This window comes from Heterodontus francisci, chromosome 10, assembly GCF_036365525.1.
Source record: "Heterodontus francisci isolate sHetFra1 chromosome 10, sHetFra1.hap1, whole genome shotgun sequence".
Taxonomy (NCBI): domain Eukaryota; kingdom Metazoa; phylum Chordata; class Chondrichthyes; order Heterodontiformes; family Heterodontidae; genus Heterodontus; species Heterodontus francisci.
In genome coordinates this window covers 87,667,721-87,683,932 of record NC_090380.1, presented here as the reverse complement: position 1 = coordinate 87,683,932, position 16,212 = coordinate 87,667,721, and the positions used below count along the sequence as shown (strand labels likewise).

Below are 16,212 nucleotides of genomic sequence, written 5' to 3'. Positions count from 1 at the left end.
CCGGTTTTGTCTGCTGGATCTGAATTGAGTGAATGTAAAGTGTTTTAAACAAAGATTATTGCACATGGCTAAAATTGTGTTGGCGTAGCCACACTTGCGGCTAGTCAGCGATTTCTCTTGAACAACACTGTGATAGGGCAAATCAATCAATCCTGCACTCCCAGCAGGCAGCCACATTCTAAGGGAGTGTAGCTTGAAGGCAGAGCCACAGAATTGAAGCACCAGTTTTTTGACCCATGCTCTTTTCTAGCATGGCTCCCTGCTGGGAGTTACAGAGTTACATAATTTATCAAAATATGGAAACAATGCAGCTGCTGGATATCTGAAACAAAAACAGATAACACTAGATATGCTCAGCAAGTCAGGCAGCATCTGTGAAGTAAAGGAAAATGTTAACATTTCAGGCTCGCCCCTTCATCAGAACTGGAAGATATTACAGGCATTCAATTCTGATAAAGCACTGCCTGAAATGTGAACAAGCGTCCTTTCTTCACAATATTCAGAAAGTATGCAGAAAAAAGATAAACGTTTTATGAGTTGTACAAGTGTTTCCAGGTATCTAGGAGAAACACTGTATAAGTACAAGATTAATACTTTGATAAGTAGATAAATATATGGTTATAACAGGAAGGTTATTACATTCGGTTGCAAAGAAGTGAATTGGAACACTGAATGGTATGTCTTTTAGCTACATTAGTTGTAACAGAACATTATTGTGATGGACCTGGGCAATAAAGACACAGCACTACTAGTGCTGGGGGGGCTAAACAGCAATTTTTAGTGTTGCCCATTAAAAATAATAGAAGCAGGAGCTACCATTACAGTTTAAGCATTATTGTTACTTCTAGGTGTTACCAATATCACAAAAGTGTTACTAAATTATGACAACAGGAATAGGCTTGACAAATAGGGAGCCACAAAAATTTTATTTATTACATACAGGTAAAATGGTTCAAAAACAAAGTTTAAATATAGCAGAATTTGTGACTTGAAGTTATTGTCTTTACCTAACAAATCCATGGAGACTGGATGCAGAATAAGTTAGCACATTACTTTCCTATCTGAATCCAGCCCAGACTGAATGGGATGAAAATTTCATATCTCTTTTGGTTGCAATGGCCCTGAATCTAGCCCAATTTTGGCAGTCTGAAACCAATGGTATGTGTCCACAATGCAATATTGTCCAGGATTCGGCACTAGTTGGCACCAAATTGTCAATTTCTCTGAAAGACTCCACAATGATTGAAACATTTAAGCCGATGTAGGATTTTGAGTACACCTCTGCATCATGTTATACTTGACCTAGGAGCGTTGATGTTGACTCTAGTTGTCAGAAGTGGGGGGGAAAAGCAGTACATTCCCCATAATTGCTATGCTTCACGTCAATAAGCACTTCCTCCACAACACTGCTGCCAAATGAAAGACAGAACTCTGAAATGATCAGTCCCTGATAATTGATTAAGTTGTAATAGACTTTAATGATTTGGCTTCAGTTTGATAATGGTCCAGTATTCAAATAGATTGCACTGTTTAATCTGTTTACACAGCCATTCCAATATACTAAGGTTTTCAGGATCCAAACATTCTGAATTCTTGCAAATAAATGTGGGGGGCATGTTGAGCAAGGCATCTAAATGATAATTTTTATAATTAACACAAATTTGAAGTAAAATACTATTATCACAGCCTCACCTTTAATTGCAATTCAGCACAGGGTAATTTAAGGTATTAAGTTTAATCTGTGAAAAGCGCAATCTTGCAACATATTTTTAAATAAAGTTCAAGTAATATTACATGTTTAAATGATTTTTCAAGAACAGATCACAGGTATTTTTTCATTCATTTCAAATATATACAATATAACTCCCCCAGTTGTTCAGAAGTGAACCATTGAACCATACAGATTGGCAAGGTCCCAGGCTGAGTTCACATTCTATGCTGGGTTAGTTGATTTCAGTGGAGCACCTGTAAGAGAGCTACAATTGGCCTCTGGTGACCCTGGATTACAGAGGTGAAAATCAACTAGGGTTCTGATTCCATCGACCTCCACGATGGAAGTGTTTGTACATCTAGGGGTGGGGAAGGGGAAGTAAGTCCAAAGAAGACAGGATGGTGCTCAGCACTGATGTCTCCAGCAACCAAATAATCTGCCAACATTCAGTATCAAGATTCACAAATGAATAGTGGAACTGTGCCCCACCGAGTTGCAGAAGGGGAGAGAAAGGTGAGGCGACAAAAAGCAAAAAAAAAATTGAACGCTTGAACTTTATAAAAGAAGATTTTTTTTTAGCAATTCCAGATTGCACCATTTTACTGGAATGGGCACATTGCTTACCTCTTTGCAAAATCCTTGCATTATCCACCAAGGTTAGAACAATCCCACCGAAGATAACGAATAGAAATTTGACAGACATTTCGCGAAGGAGCTGGATTAAGTGAAGCTTTCTTTTAGCGATCTGGATCAGTAATGAGCCTGAAACTTAAAAGTAAGGCACCATCAGCTCTGGTGGGAGGAGATCCCGCGTCGTTAGCCGTCACACACATAAAGCTGTGGAAAGAAATTGGCAACCTTTCGAAAGTCGTAAAAGTTAAAGTTCTTGTTGCCAACTCCCTGCTGTAATAGATTGGTTTTGCTAGCTCATGCTAATTGAGAGAAAATAATTAGTTTTGAACCGACGAGATTGTATTTCTAAAATCCATGTAAAACATGCGCCTGTGTGGAAATAAACCTCCTTGTTGTAACAGCGCTCGCAACGCGCGCAATCCAAAACTTTTTCACTCACATTTTATTTACGTTTAATCTTTATTGTGCGAAATGCAAAACTATTTTTGAGCTGCTTAATGGAGATTTGCCATATAAGTAGATAAATGCTGGATATACAATTGCTGCGTTCTGATGACATTTTGAAAGGTAGTGAGAAATATATGTATATACACACAATACCTTTTTTGTTTATTATTCAGCTGAAGCCTTAATGGTTAACTGTTTGGGTACCGTTATTAGACATTTCTATTCATCTGTGTTGCGTAGCAATCTTTTCAGTAATTGAAGTGTTAAAAATGTATTTCAATCAGATGTATTTGAAACCTTGTTGCAAATTAGAATCAGATAATGATCAGACCGTGACACTTCCCGACATATCGTTCATCCTGTTTCTACCTGACCCGAATCTGCTACATTCCAAGACATTATTGCTGTTGATATTAGCGACGCTACTTTGCCCACTATTGTAGTTGGAAGCGTCAACTCAAGCGCAAATCTTGACATCTGTGCTAAAATGCCACAAAAAGGCATTAAGTTGTTAATATTGTCAAGAATACTTTAGGTTTATTTAAACAGACCCTCTTAAGTATAACTGTTTCTGCCCTTATTACGTTTTGCTGAATATTGTTGTCTGTATAATTTATTGTGCATTTGTTGCAGCATTTATGGCATTCAAATATTATTTACCCCAAGATTGCCGATAAGTAACAAGTTCTGAGTGTACATCATTCCTGTAATGTAACGCACACATCAATATACAATGAACATGTTAATGTATACATTAGTATATTTTGCTGCAATATACCTCCTCAGATCAAAATGCCTCTGGTTCTGGGTTCAAGCCCCACATCAGGACCTGAGTGCACAAATTAGGTTGGCAATCCAGTACAATACTGGAGGAGTGCTTTATTGTCAGAAATGGCATGTTCTGAATGAGACATTAAATCAAGGTGCCGTCTGCCCATCTAGGTGGATGTTAAATATCCCACGGCGCTATTTGAAAAAGAGTAGGTTTTTTTTTCTGGCCACCATTCTGCCTTATTTCAATACTATGAAAAAAATTAGGTTATAGAGTTATAGAGTCATAGAGAGATACAGCACCGAGACAGGCCCTTCGGCCCACCGAGTCCGCGTCGACCATCAGCCACATTCTTCCCATTGCGATTTGTGTGGTGACACTGGATGGCTGCTACATTTGCCTTCATGTCAAACTTCCATGGGAATTCACATGCTGACATGCTTTGAAAGGTTTCCATGCTGTATGTATGCATATTTCTCCTTTCTTTTCTTCAAATCCCTTGAAGATCGCTGTGACTCAAAATCCTGATGAAGCCTTCAACCATGCCTTTGCGACCTCCACGCGCAACTATTCTAGTGCTCTCCTAGCCAGCCTTTCATCCTCCACCCTTCATAAACATCATCTCATCCAAATCTCTGCTATCCCTATCCTGCAACATATCATACTATCAACCTCACACCTGTCCTCACTGTTGTGTTAAAATCTCATCAAAGCCTCAACATTCTCCGTCTCAGTAACCTCATTTAGTCCTACAACTTTCCAAGAACTTGTGTCTCTCCAGCTCTTGCCTCTTGTGCATCTGCTCACTTCACCCCATCATTGAAGGCTGGACTTCATCCATATAAACCTTAACCTCTGGGATATCCTCTGTAACTCTTTGTACCACTCCACCTCTCTTTTCTTGTTTAAGACCTGCAGTAAAACCTATCCCATTGACTAAACTTTTAGTCACTCGTCCTAATATCTTCTTCCTTGGCTCTGTGCACTTCTATGAATTGAATTGGGACGTTTTCCTACGTTAAAGGCATTTTATAAATGCAACTCATTGTTGGTGGAATGCTTCAGCATCACAAGCACTGCAGTTAGTCAGTGCTATTTGACTCCATTATGGGAATTTACATCCCAAAATATAGTCAAGTCTCTATTTATATCAAGTGGTATTCATAAAGATTTTAAACAACTCATTTCAGACAAGTGCCTTTTATATCATGTGTGTTGCTGAAAATATGCAGATTAGTTATAAAGGTTTCCTCACAGCAGAGGAAACTTTGATTCCTGTTTTGATAAAATAATTTTGCTTTTATTTTTTAAAGATTTTTGCATTGTTTATGTATATTTTCTAAATAGTTAAGCATCAGTTTGACAACGTTCCTGGGACTGGCAAAGTGATTGGTGATTAATCAATGCTTTAAAAAATCTTTAACTAGGAATGTTAGCTTTGGAGGACATCTCGGTGCATAATTCATCTGGCATGTTGTTTTGTTCTTGGCCCTGGCCCATTTTAAATAATGATCCTGATTTTGCGGTCAGTGGTAAAGTGGCGGCACCTGCCAGTGACCTCAATGCAAGATGCCCACAAAGATCTAGCAATCTTCTGTGGCATGAATTTCCCTTTGCCCAATGTTAGTTTGAATTTGGCACCAAATCAAGGGGATATCCAGGCGTCCAGCAACAGTGATGTTATCAGACAGGGTAAGCAGTCAATTGCACTATATTAGACAATTGATGCTGTCATTGCATTGTTATTGTGATGTGAGGTGCTGCAAACAGCAAATCAGAAATTGTAAAATACATTGATTATCTTCTTTTAATTAAATTTTACAGTGAGCAAAATAAATCATTGGGACATACACATTAGGGTAGAAGCTGAAATATCATAAACAAAACTTTAAAAACATATTATTTTAAAAATTATCATAATGAAGAAATTTGATATTCCACAAATATAAAATCAGTTTTTCAGGTCCAGAGAGGTTTTTCAGCAGTAATTATGAACTTAGTATGCTATTAAAAACCCAATTACATCTCATTCAACATGGTGTAACTTTTTCAAGGTTTTTACAGCGAGACGAATAACGCAAATTCTCATCAGTTCAGTGATTTCTATTTGATTGCAGTCTTCAAGGTCTTCAACAGCACAAGCTATGGAAAAACATAGAATCACTGACAGTAGCTTCTCGGTTTCTGCATTTAACCATGCATGCACAGACTCCAGAAGCTCCTGTCAGTTTCAGAGGAGTAATGAAGGCAAATGCTAACAGTTTAACGATCATTACTATTTTAAAATCCAGACCAATAGACTGTCTAACATATTGTCAGTAGGCTCCCAGAGAGATTCACACCTCTGTAGGGAAGCTCCTTTGGAAGGGAAATGGGCAGAAATGGCCGCAACAGGCTGCAGATGTTTGCCAATTAATTGCATTGGCTAGGGCAGTCCTTTAATTTTTTAATTCTTTCACTGCCACTATAGTAACATTGGATGCCAGTGGAAAATCCTGCGTTAGTTGTTCAAGTTGACTGATGTACTGCACAGTATTTGGAAAGCTTTTTAGCCAATGTTGGATATAAGTGGAGCGTTGTTAAATTTTAGTCTGTATAATGTTTCCTCCCATCTTGTATATTGGTCATGGATTTTGGCAGATGTTTGGCTGGAGTGTTGAGGGACATCGCCTTATGTGCGAGCAGATACGGTGATATCAAATCACAGCAATTTTTTTTAAAGTGGTGAAATATCCTTTGATTATTACAAGATGTTAGAATACCTTTTGAACTGTTCTCTACTACAGTATTTACGAAGATTAAATTGTTATTTATGTGATCGTGTTTATGATCTGATTTTAGTTCAGATGTGGCAGTGTTACTTGACTCTCAGAGTGTGCAAAACTTTTTAGTTTTCTTTCCTTTATTTGTAGCAAATAAGATATTCTTCTAACATGATTCCAGTGAACTTTAACATCCTTTTTTCATTTTACTAATTTGTTGGATCATCCAAAATCTCCAAAACTTTTCCAGAAAAGGGAAGTTCTGCATTTAACCTTAAAGAGAAAAGCACACCATCTGAAATCCTTTTAAAAAATAAAGGTTAAATAGAATTGTAATTAACTACAGACGTATCTTCTATTCCAGCTTTATTGGCTATTTTCAGTTTATTTTATGAATATTTTTGTTCAAAACATGCATGGTGGTGACATCATCAGCACATTGACTCATTGATTCTGAGTACTGAACACAAGTGAGAGAACTAAATTCACACTTTTCTCCTTAAGGTTAAATGCAGAACTTCCCTTTTCTGGAAAATTTTTGGGGATTTTCGATGATCCAACAAATTAGTAAAATGAAAAAAGGATGTTAAAATTCACTGGAATCATGTTAGAACATTTTCTGTTTTCATGCCTCAAAATGGATTGTTCCCATAGTGGGGCTCGACCCAGGTGCAGCTAGCGCTACATGACACTACAGAAGCTGACAGCAAGACCACAGCAAACTGCTGCACTGGCCTCATCTGTATTTTACTGGTGAGCTGCAGACCCCACACTGCAGGCCCAAAGGCAGCTTGCCAGTCACAGGGGGAGGAGGGAGCAGGCTCAACTGGCTGGGCACCTGCCAATTTCCCGATCTAAGTCTGAGGCAATGTAGCAATTTGGGGGGCAGGTAGAAAACAAGAGTTGATGGCAGCCTGCAGTTTCAGCATGGAACCAAGAGGAGCACTTTTGCTGCAGTAGAGATGATAAACGTGACCCCGTCTGCCCTCTCAGGTGGACATAAAAGATTCCACAGCACTATTTGAAGAACAGGGGAGTTCTCCCCAGTGCCCTGGCCACTGTTCACTCCTCAACCAACAACACCAAATCAGATTATCTGGTCATGATTTCATTGCTGTTTTTAGGGCTTTGGTGTGTGTGAGTTGGCTGCCATGTTTCCTACATTACAATAGTGACTACACTTCAAATATTGTTCATTGAGTGTTTTGGGACATTCTGAAGTTTGGAAGGCAGTATATACATATAACTTATTTCTTTTTCTGTTCTCTCTAGAATCCACTGGCCCTACAAATTTGGCCTCATTTAAATTTTAACTCATTTGCATTGTTTCTGAATTTAACTTGCTAATGATAACAAACACCAGTCCCTGGAGCATTGCTCTCAGTAGTCTCCCTGCACCCAACATATTTAGTCTGACCAGTACTCAGAACTTCTTATCCTTCAGACAATTTCTTGTCCTTTCCCAAGTTTTATCCTGAATCTCCACTACTTGAGCTTAACTAAGCAGAGATGACATCTGTCATTGAAGCAAAAAGCCTATCTGATGCACAACATAAACCCAACAGCCAGAACACTGCATGAATTGAAAGTAGCCAAGGCAGTCATGCAAAAGACAAGGAGACACTGTGAAAATAAAGACTGGATCAACCCATGTCAAGAAATCCAAACTATCTGTGACAATGGAAATGCTATGTATGATGGGATCAAGAGGGTGCCTGGTCCTACCATCACCAAAGTTGCCCTTCTGAAATTGTCAGATGGTGAAGTATTCACAGACAGAAGCAAACAGATGTCTCGCTGGGTTGAATATTACTGTAAGCTGTACTCCCATGAGACGGACATCTCCCAGTCTACCGCTTGATGCTCTTCTGTAGCTTCATGTCGTGGATGAGTTAGATGCAGAACCCTCATCATTTGAGCTTGGAAAGGCCATTGATTCCTTAGCAAGCAGAAAGGCACCCAGCAAGGATGGAATTCCTGCCAAACTGCTTAAGTCCCATATACTGCCACATCTTCATGACCTCCTCCTTCTTTGTTGGAGGGCAGGATCTGCTCCACAGGACATGCGTGATGCAAAAATCATCACATTATACAAAAACAAAGGCAACATAGGAGACTGTAACAACTATAGGGGTATCTCAGTCCTCAGCATCACTGGGAAGGCCTTTGTTAGGGTCATGCTGAAATACCTCCATCAACTTGCAGATCGAGGGTATCCAGAAGAACAGTGCAGTTTCCATGCTGGCAGACCTACAGTGGACTTGATTGTCTCCATTCCCCAGCTACAAGCGAAGTGTGGGGAACAGGACATACCTCTCTAACTTGCTTTCCTAGATCTCATGAAAACATTCAACACCATCAGCAGAGCAGGGCTCTACAAAATTTTAAAGAAAATTGGATGTCCACCAAAGCTGCTTAGTCTCATCTGTTCCTTTCATAACAACATGCACAGTACTGTACAGTTTGGCGGCTCCATTTCCGACAGTTTCAGGGTGAAGAATAGAGTGAAACAGGGCTGTGTCCTAGCCTCCACTTTGTTCGGTATTTTCTTCTCCATATTCCTGACCTTTGCCTTCCCTGCAGATATGGAAGGAGTTTACCTGCATACTAGGTCAGACAGCAAGCATTGCAATCTGTCCAGATTGAAAGCAAATCTCTGTCTGCTGATGATGGCGCATGCAAAAACTCAACTACAAAGACGCATGGATTGTCTCTCCCATGCCTGTAACCTGTTCTCCCTTACTATAAGCATCAAGAAAACCATGGTTATGGGACAGGCTGTACATCTCCACCCTTGATCACACTGAAGAACATTCTTCTGGAAATGGTTAGCAAATTCTGCTACCTTGGGTACATGGTGACAGACAATCTGAATCTTGATGCGGAACTGAACACGTGCATAGGGAAAGCAGCTACCACCTTCGGCCGACTCTCAAAATGTGCATGGAAAAACAACAAGCTGGCACTTAGGAGCAAGATGCTGGTTTATGAGGCCTGTGTTCTCAACATCTTGTTATACAGCTGTGAGGCATCGATGATTTACAGCTATCGAGAAATGAAGCTCAACACTTTTCATCTTCAGTGTCTGCGGCACATTTTCGGCATCTCATAGAAGAACAAAATCACAAATGTGGCAGTCCTCTCAAAGACAAATCTCCCAAGTATGCTCGCACTCATCAAGCAGAGGCGACGTCGCTGGCTTGGGCAGGTTCACAGGATGGAAGACGGATACATTCCCAAGGATATTCTGTATGGGAAGGTAGCCAGAGCTAGTAGACCAGTAGGACACCCAAAGCTCCACTTCAAGGATGCTTGCAAGTGTAACAAGGCCTGAAACATCGATTTTCACATATGTGAGACCCCAGGAAACAATAGAGGGAAATGGCAACATTAGCTGTGGGCCGGTGTGCACCACCATGACAATCAGTAGCTAGAGCAGCTTGACAGCAGGCGCCAACGCCGAAAACAGCACCCCACAATGACACCTGATAACCACCTCATATGTGGCAGTTGTGACAGAACCTGCCTGTCATGGATTGGTCTCTTCAGCCACAAGCAAAAGTGCACCATGTGAAACTATCTCATCGCCGATGGATTTGCTGCATGTCCATCATCTCACATAGATGGAAGGATATCGACGACGACGAGCTTAACTGGGAGCCTTTTGTGTGGAACATTATCAAATGGTCTTGGGAAGAACAGGTAAATCACATAGTAGGACTTTCCACAATCTACTTGTGATATTACTTCATTAAAACAAGTCAAGGCAATTGGTCAGGTAGGGTCTTCCCCTTCTGAATCTTGTTTGGCTGCCGTTCACTGGTACAAGTAATCCTCCTGATCACCAATTCCATTACCTTGCCAACTTTAATTTAGGACAAATTGGTCTGTAGTGAGTGGTTTTGTTACTCCGTTAAAAGGGGCACTTTATTACAACAAACCACAACTTGTATTTATATAGTGCCTTTAACAAGAGGCATATTGGTCTGTTTTCAGTCTGCTTTGTCTCAGCTGGAGGTGTAATGTGGCACAAATAAATTTAGTGATCGAGATAAGATAAAATAAATGTTAAAAATGCCAGAAAAGCATCCAAAATAACATAAATTAATGTTTTCGTTCTCAAAGCTCAAAGCCCACATTAATTTAGCTAGAATACAGGGGCTGAAGCAGGTACACAACAGGGAGATGTGCATTTGGTGCACAGCTTTTAAGCTGACGGGTACTTATAAAACTCACATTACTCACCTCATCAGGAAAATTGTGATTAACTTACAGAAAAACAAAAACACTTAAAATATTTGTTAAAGCATCTGAATAAGACAAAATATCAATCCCACCATCAGTATCTTAATACTTCTCTATGAAATGTTACATTCTGACATTTGGTTTTGAACGTCACATTACCAGACCATGTGCATCAAAGTGGTCAACATCAGGGAAAGGTTAAGAGGTAAGATATATAATCAGCAAGAATGAGACAGATGAGAAAGCTATTTAAATATATCAAACTGCTTATTGTTAAAAATGACAAAAACTAAATATGTCAAATGTTAAAACAAAATAGAAACATAGAAAATAGAAGCAGGAGTAGGCCATTTGGCCCTTCGAGCCTGCTCCGCCATTCATTATGATCATAGCTGATCATCCAAATCAGTAGCCTGTTTCCGCTTTCGCCCCATATCCTTTGATTCCTTTAGACCCAAGAGCTATATCCAACTCCTTTTTCAAAACATTCAATGATTTGACCTCAACTGTTTTCTGTGGTAGTGAATTCCACAGGCTCACCACTCTCTGGGTGAAGAGATTTCTCCTCATCTCAGTCCTGAAAGGTTTACCCTGTATCCTTAGTCTATGACCCCCGGTTCTGGACTCCCCCACCATCGGGAACATCCTTCCTGCATCTACCCTGTCAAGTCCTGTTTGAATTTTATAGGTTTCTATGAGATCCCCCCTCACTCTTCTGAACTCCAGCGAATATAATCCTAACCAACTCAATCTCTCCTCATATGTCAGTCCCGCCATCCCAGGAATCAGTCTGGTTAGCACCACAGCCTCACAGCTCCAGGGACCCGGGTTCGATTCTGGGTACTGCCTGTGCGGAGTTTGCAAGTTCTCCCTGTGACCATGTGGGTTTTCGCCAGGTGCTCCGGTTTCCTCCCACAGCCAAAGACTTGCAGGTGATAGGCAAATTGGCTGTTGTAAATTGCCCCTAGTGTAGGTAGGTGGTAAGGAATATGGGATTACTGTAGGGTTAGTATAAATGGGTGGTTGTTGGTCAGCACAGACTCGGTGGGCCGAAGGGCCTGTTTCAATGCTGTATCTCTAAATAAATAAAATAAATAAAATAAACCTTCGCTGCACTCCCTCTATAGCAAGAACACCCTTCCTCAGATAAGGAGACCAAAACTGCACACAATATTCCATGTGTGTCCTCACCAAGGCCCTGTATAATTGCAGCAAGACATCCCTGCTTCTGTACTCGAATCCTCTCGCTATGAAGGCCAACATACCATTTGCCTTTTTTACCACCTGTTGCACCTGCATGCTTACCTTCAGTAACTGGTGTACAAGAACACCCAGGTCTCACTGCATATTCCCCTCTCTCAGTTTATAGCCATTCAGATAATAATCTGCCTTCCTGTTTTTCCTACCAAAGTGGATAACCTCACATTTATCCACATTATACTGCATCTGGGGGCATCAAATGAAGCTTTATGGGTAGAGTTTAGGAATAAAAAAGGGACAGCCACATTGCTAGGTGTTCATTATAGACCCCCAGATAGAAAGCGGGAAATTGAGGAGCAAGTATGTGCGCAATTCTCAGAGGTGTGTAAAAATAATAATAGAGTAATTATATTAGGTGATTTCAACTTTCCCAACATTAATTGGGATCGTCATCGTGTTAAGGGCTTAGATGGAGTGACGTTCTTAAAATGTATACAGGAGAACTTTTTAGCTCAATATGTAGAGGATCCAACAAGGGAGGGTGCAGTGCTGGACCTAATTCTGGGGAATGAAGCCAGACAGGTGGTTGATGTGTTGGTGGGGGAGCATTTTGGTGATAGCGACCACAACATGGTACAATTTAAGCTTGTTATGGAGAAAGAAATAGACAAGTGGCAAAAAAAGGTTTTGGATTGGGGGAGAGCGAATTTTAGTTAAATAAGGCAGGATCTGGTCAAGGTAGACTGGAAAGAGTTACTTGTCGGGAAATCTATAGAAGAGCAGTGGGGGGCATTCAAAAAGGAAATGGGGAAGGTACAGGCCCAACATGCTCCCTCGAGGGTAATAGGAGGGAGCAACAAGCCCAGAGAACCATGGATGACCAGAAACATTCAGGGTACGATGAGTAGGAAAAGAGAGGCTTTTAGCAAATACATGGAGAGCAAATCAATGGAAGCATTAGTGGAATACAGAAAGTGTAGGATGGAGCTTAAGAAAGAGCAAGGAGGGGATGTGAGAAAGCTCTGGCTGGTAAAAGTAAGGAAAATCCCAAGATATTCTATAAGTATATCAATGGGAAGAGGATAACCAGGGAAAGAGTAGGACCCATTAGGGACCAAGGGGGAAATCTGTGGGTGGAGCCAGAGGACATTGGTAGGATGTTGAATGAATACTTCACATCTGTCTTATTTATTTTATTTAGAGATTCAGCACTGAAACAGGCCCTTCGGCCCACCGAGTCTGTGCCGACCACCAACCACGCATTTATACTAATCCTACATTAATCCCATGTTCCCTACCACATCCCCTCAATTCCCTTACCACCTACCTACACTAGGGGCAATTTACAACGGCCAATTTACCGATCAACCTGCAAGTCTTTGGCTGTGGGAGGAAACCGGAGCACCCGGCGGAAACCCACGCAGTCACAGAGAGAACTTGCAAACTCCGCACAGGCAGTACCCAGAATCAAACCTGGGTCGCTGGAGCTGTGAGCCTGCGGTGCTAACCACTGTGCCACTGTGCCACCCCTTGATCTTCATCCAAGAGAATGAGGAAGTGGATATGGAACTCAGAGAGAGAGACTGTGAGGTTCTTGAGCTAATTGTCATAGGGAGTGACAAGGTATTGGAGGTTTTGGAAGGCTTAAAAGTGGACAAATCTCCAGGTCCAGACGATTTGTGTCCCAGGATGCTGTGGGAGGCGAGGGTGGAGATTGCAGGGGCTCTGACCCAAATTTTTAATTCCTCTCTGGCCACTGGGGAGGTGCCAGAGGACTGGAGAACAGCTAATGTGGTCCCACTATTTAAGAAAGGTTGTAGAGATAAACCAGGGAACTATAAACCAGTGAGTTTCACATCAGTGGTAGGGAAACTATTGGAGAAAATTCTGAAGGTGAGATTCTATTTCCACTTGGAGAGGCAAAATTTGATTAGGAATAGTCAGCATGGCTTTGTCAGAAGGAGGTCATGCCTAACAAATTTGATTGAATTTTTTGAGCATGTGACCAGGTGTGTAGATGAGGGTAGTGCAGTTGATGGAGTTTACATGGATTTCAGCAAAGCCTTTCACAAGGTCCCACATCGGAGACAAATGCACATGGGATACAGGGTAACTTGATAAGGTGGATTCAAAATTGGCTTAGCTGTAGGAGACAGAGAGTGATGACAGACGGCTGTTTTAGTGACTGGAAGCCAGTGTCCAGTGGTGTACCACAGGGATCTGTGCTGGGTCCCCTATTGTTTGTCATTTATATAAACGATATAGATGACTAAGTGGGGGGTAGGATCGTGGATGACACAAAGATTGGCTGAGTGGTTAACAGTGAGGTTGAGTGTCTTGGGTTACAGGAAAATATAGACGGGATGGTCAAATGGGCAGAAAAGTGGCAGATGGAATTTAACGCTGAAAAGTGTGAGGTGATACACTTTGGAAGGAGTAATGTGACATGGAAGTATTCAATGAATGGCCTGACACTGGGAAGTTCCGAGGAACAAAGGGACCTTGGCGTGTTTGTCCATAGATCCCTGAAGGCAGAAGGGCAGGTTAATAGGGTGGTGAAAAAGGCATATGGGACACTTGCCTTTATCAATCGAGGCATAGAATACAAAAGGAGGGAGGTCAATTTGGAGTTGTATAGAACTTTGGTAAGGCCACAGCTGGAGTACTGTGTGCAATTCTGGTCACCACATTATAGGAAGGATGTGATTGCACTGGAGGGGGTGCAGAGGCGATTCACCAGGATGGTGCCTGGGATGGAACATTTAAGCTATGAAGAGAGGTTGGATAGGCTTGGGTTGTTTTCACTGGAGCAGAGAAGACTGAGGGGTGACCTGATTGAGGTGTACAAGATTATGAGGGGCATGGACAGGGTGGATAGGGAGCAGCTGTTCCCCTTAGTTGAAGGGTCAGTTACTAGGGGACACAAGTTTAAGGTGAGGGGCAGGAGGTTTAAGGGGGATTTGAGGAAGAACTTTTTTACCCAGAGGGTGGTGACGGTCTGGAATGCACTGCCTGGGAGGGTGGTAGAGGCTGGTTGCCTCACATCCTTTAAAAAGTACCTGGATGAGCACTTGGCACATCATAACATTGAAGGCTATGGGCCAAGTGCTGGCAAATGTGATTAGGTAGACAGGTCAGGTGTCTTTAATGCATCGGTGCAGACTCGATGGGCCGAAGGGTCTCTTCTGCGCTGTAGTATTCTGTGATTCTGCCATGCATTAGCCCACTCACTCAACTTGTCCAAATCGCCCTGAAGCCTCTTTGCATCCTCCTCACAACTCACTCTCCCACCCAGTTTTGTGTCATATGCAAATTTGGAGATATTGGAGCGAAGAAGGATGAGAGGTGACTTGATAGAGGGGTACAAGATGATGAGAGGCATAGATAGAGTGGATAGCCAGAGACTTTTTCCCAGGGTGGAAAGGGCTATCACCAGGGGGCATAATTTTAAGGTGATTGGAGGAAGGTTTCGGGGAGATGTCAGAGGTAGGTTCTTTACACAGAGAGTGGTGGGTGAGTGGAATGCACTGCCAGCGGTGGTAGTAGAAGCAGATACATTAGGGACATTTAAGTGACTCTTGGATAGGTACATGGATGATAGTAGTATGAAGGGTATGTAGGTAGTTTGATCCTAGAGTAGGTTAAAGGTTCGGCACAACATCGTGGGCCGAAGGGCCTGTACTGTGCTGTACTGTTCTATGTTCTATGTTCTATTACATTTAGTTCCCTCATCTAAATCATTAATGTATATTGTAAATAGCTGGGGTCCTACCACCGATCCCTGCGGTATCCCACTAGTCACTGCCTGCCATTCGGAAAAAGACCCATTTATCCCTACTCTCTGTTTCCTGTCTGCCAACCAGTTTTCTATCCATCGCAATACACTACCCCCAATGCAGTTTAATTTTACATGCTAATCTCTTAAGTGGGACTTTGTCGAAAGCCTTCTGAAAGTCCAAATAAACCACATCCACTGGCTCCCCCTCATCAACTCTACTAGTTACATCCTAGAAGAATTCTAGTAGATTTGTCAAGCATGATTTCCCTTTCGTAAATCCATGCTGACTCTGTCCCATTCCACCACTGTTCTCCAAGTGCTCTGCTATAAAATCTTTGATAATGGACTCTAGAATTTTCCCCACTCCCGATGTCAGGCTGACTGGTCTATAATTCCCTGCTTTTTCTCTACCTCCCTTTTTAAATAGTGGGGTTACATTAGCTACCCTCCAATCTGTAGGAACTGTTCCAGAGTCCATAGAATCTTGGAAGATGACCACCAATGCATCCACTATTTCTAGGGCCACTTCCTTAAGTACTCTGGGATGCATACCATCAGGCCCTGGCGATTTATCGGCCTTCAATCCCATCAATTTCCCCAACACCATTTCTCTACTAATACTGATTTCCTTCAGTTCCTCTCTCACTAAGCTCTGTGTTCCCCA

General features: G+C 41.7%; 1 protein-coding gene across 14 annotated transcripts in view; it reads right to left on the bottom strand.

Annotated features, from left to right (window-relative positions):
* Positions 1-2,451, bottom strand: part of LOC137374607 (fibronectin type III domain-containing protein 1-like) — a 323,625-nt gene extending 321,174 nt beyond the window's left edge. For all 14 annotated transcript variants that reach the window (XM_068040959.1, XM_068040964.1, XM_068040968.1 and 11 more), the window contains exon 1: positions 2,336-2,451. In XM_068040959.1, coding sequence (XP_067897060.1) covers positions 2,336-2,414 — 79 coding nt within the window. In that variant the 5' untranslated portion in view covers positions 2,415-2,451. The remainder of the gene's footprint in view (positions 1-2,335) is intronic.
* Between the last annotated feature and the right edge of the window lie 13,761 nt (positions 2,452-16,212).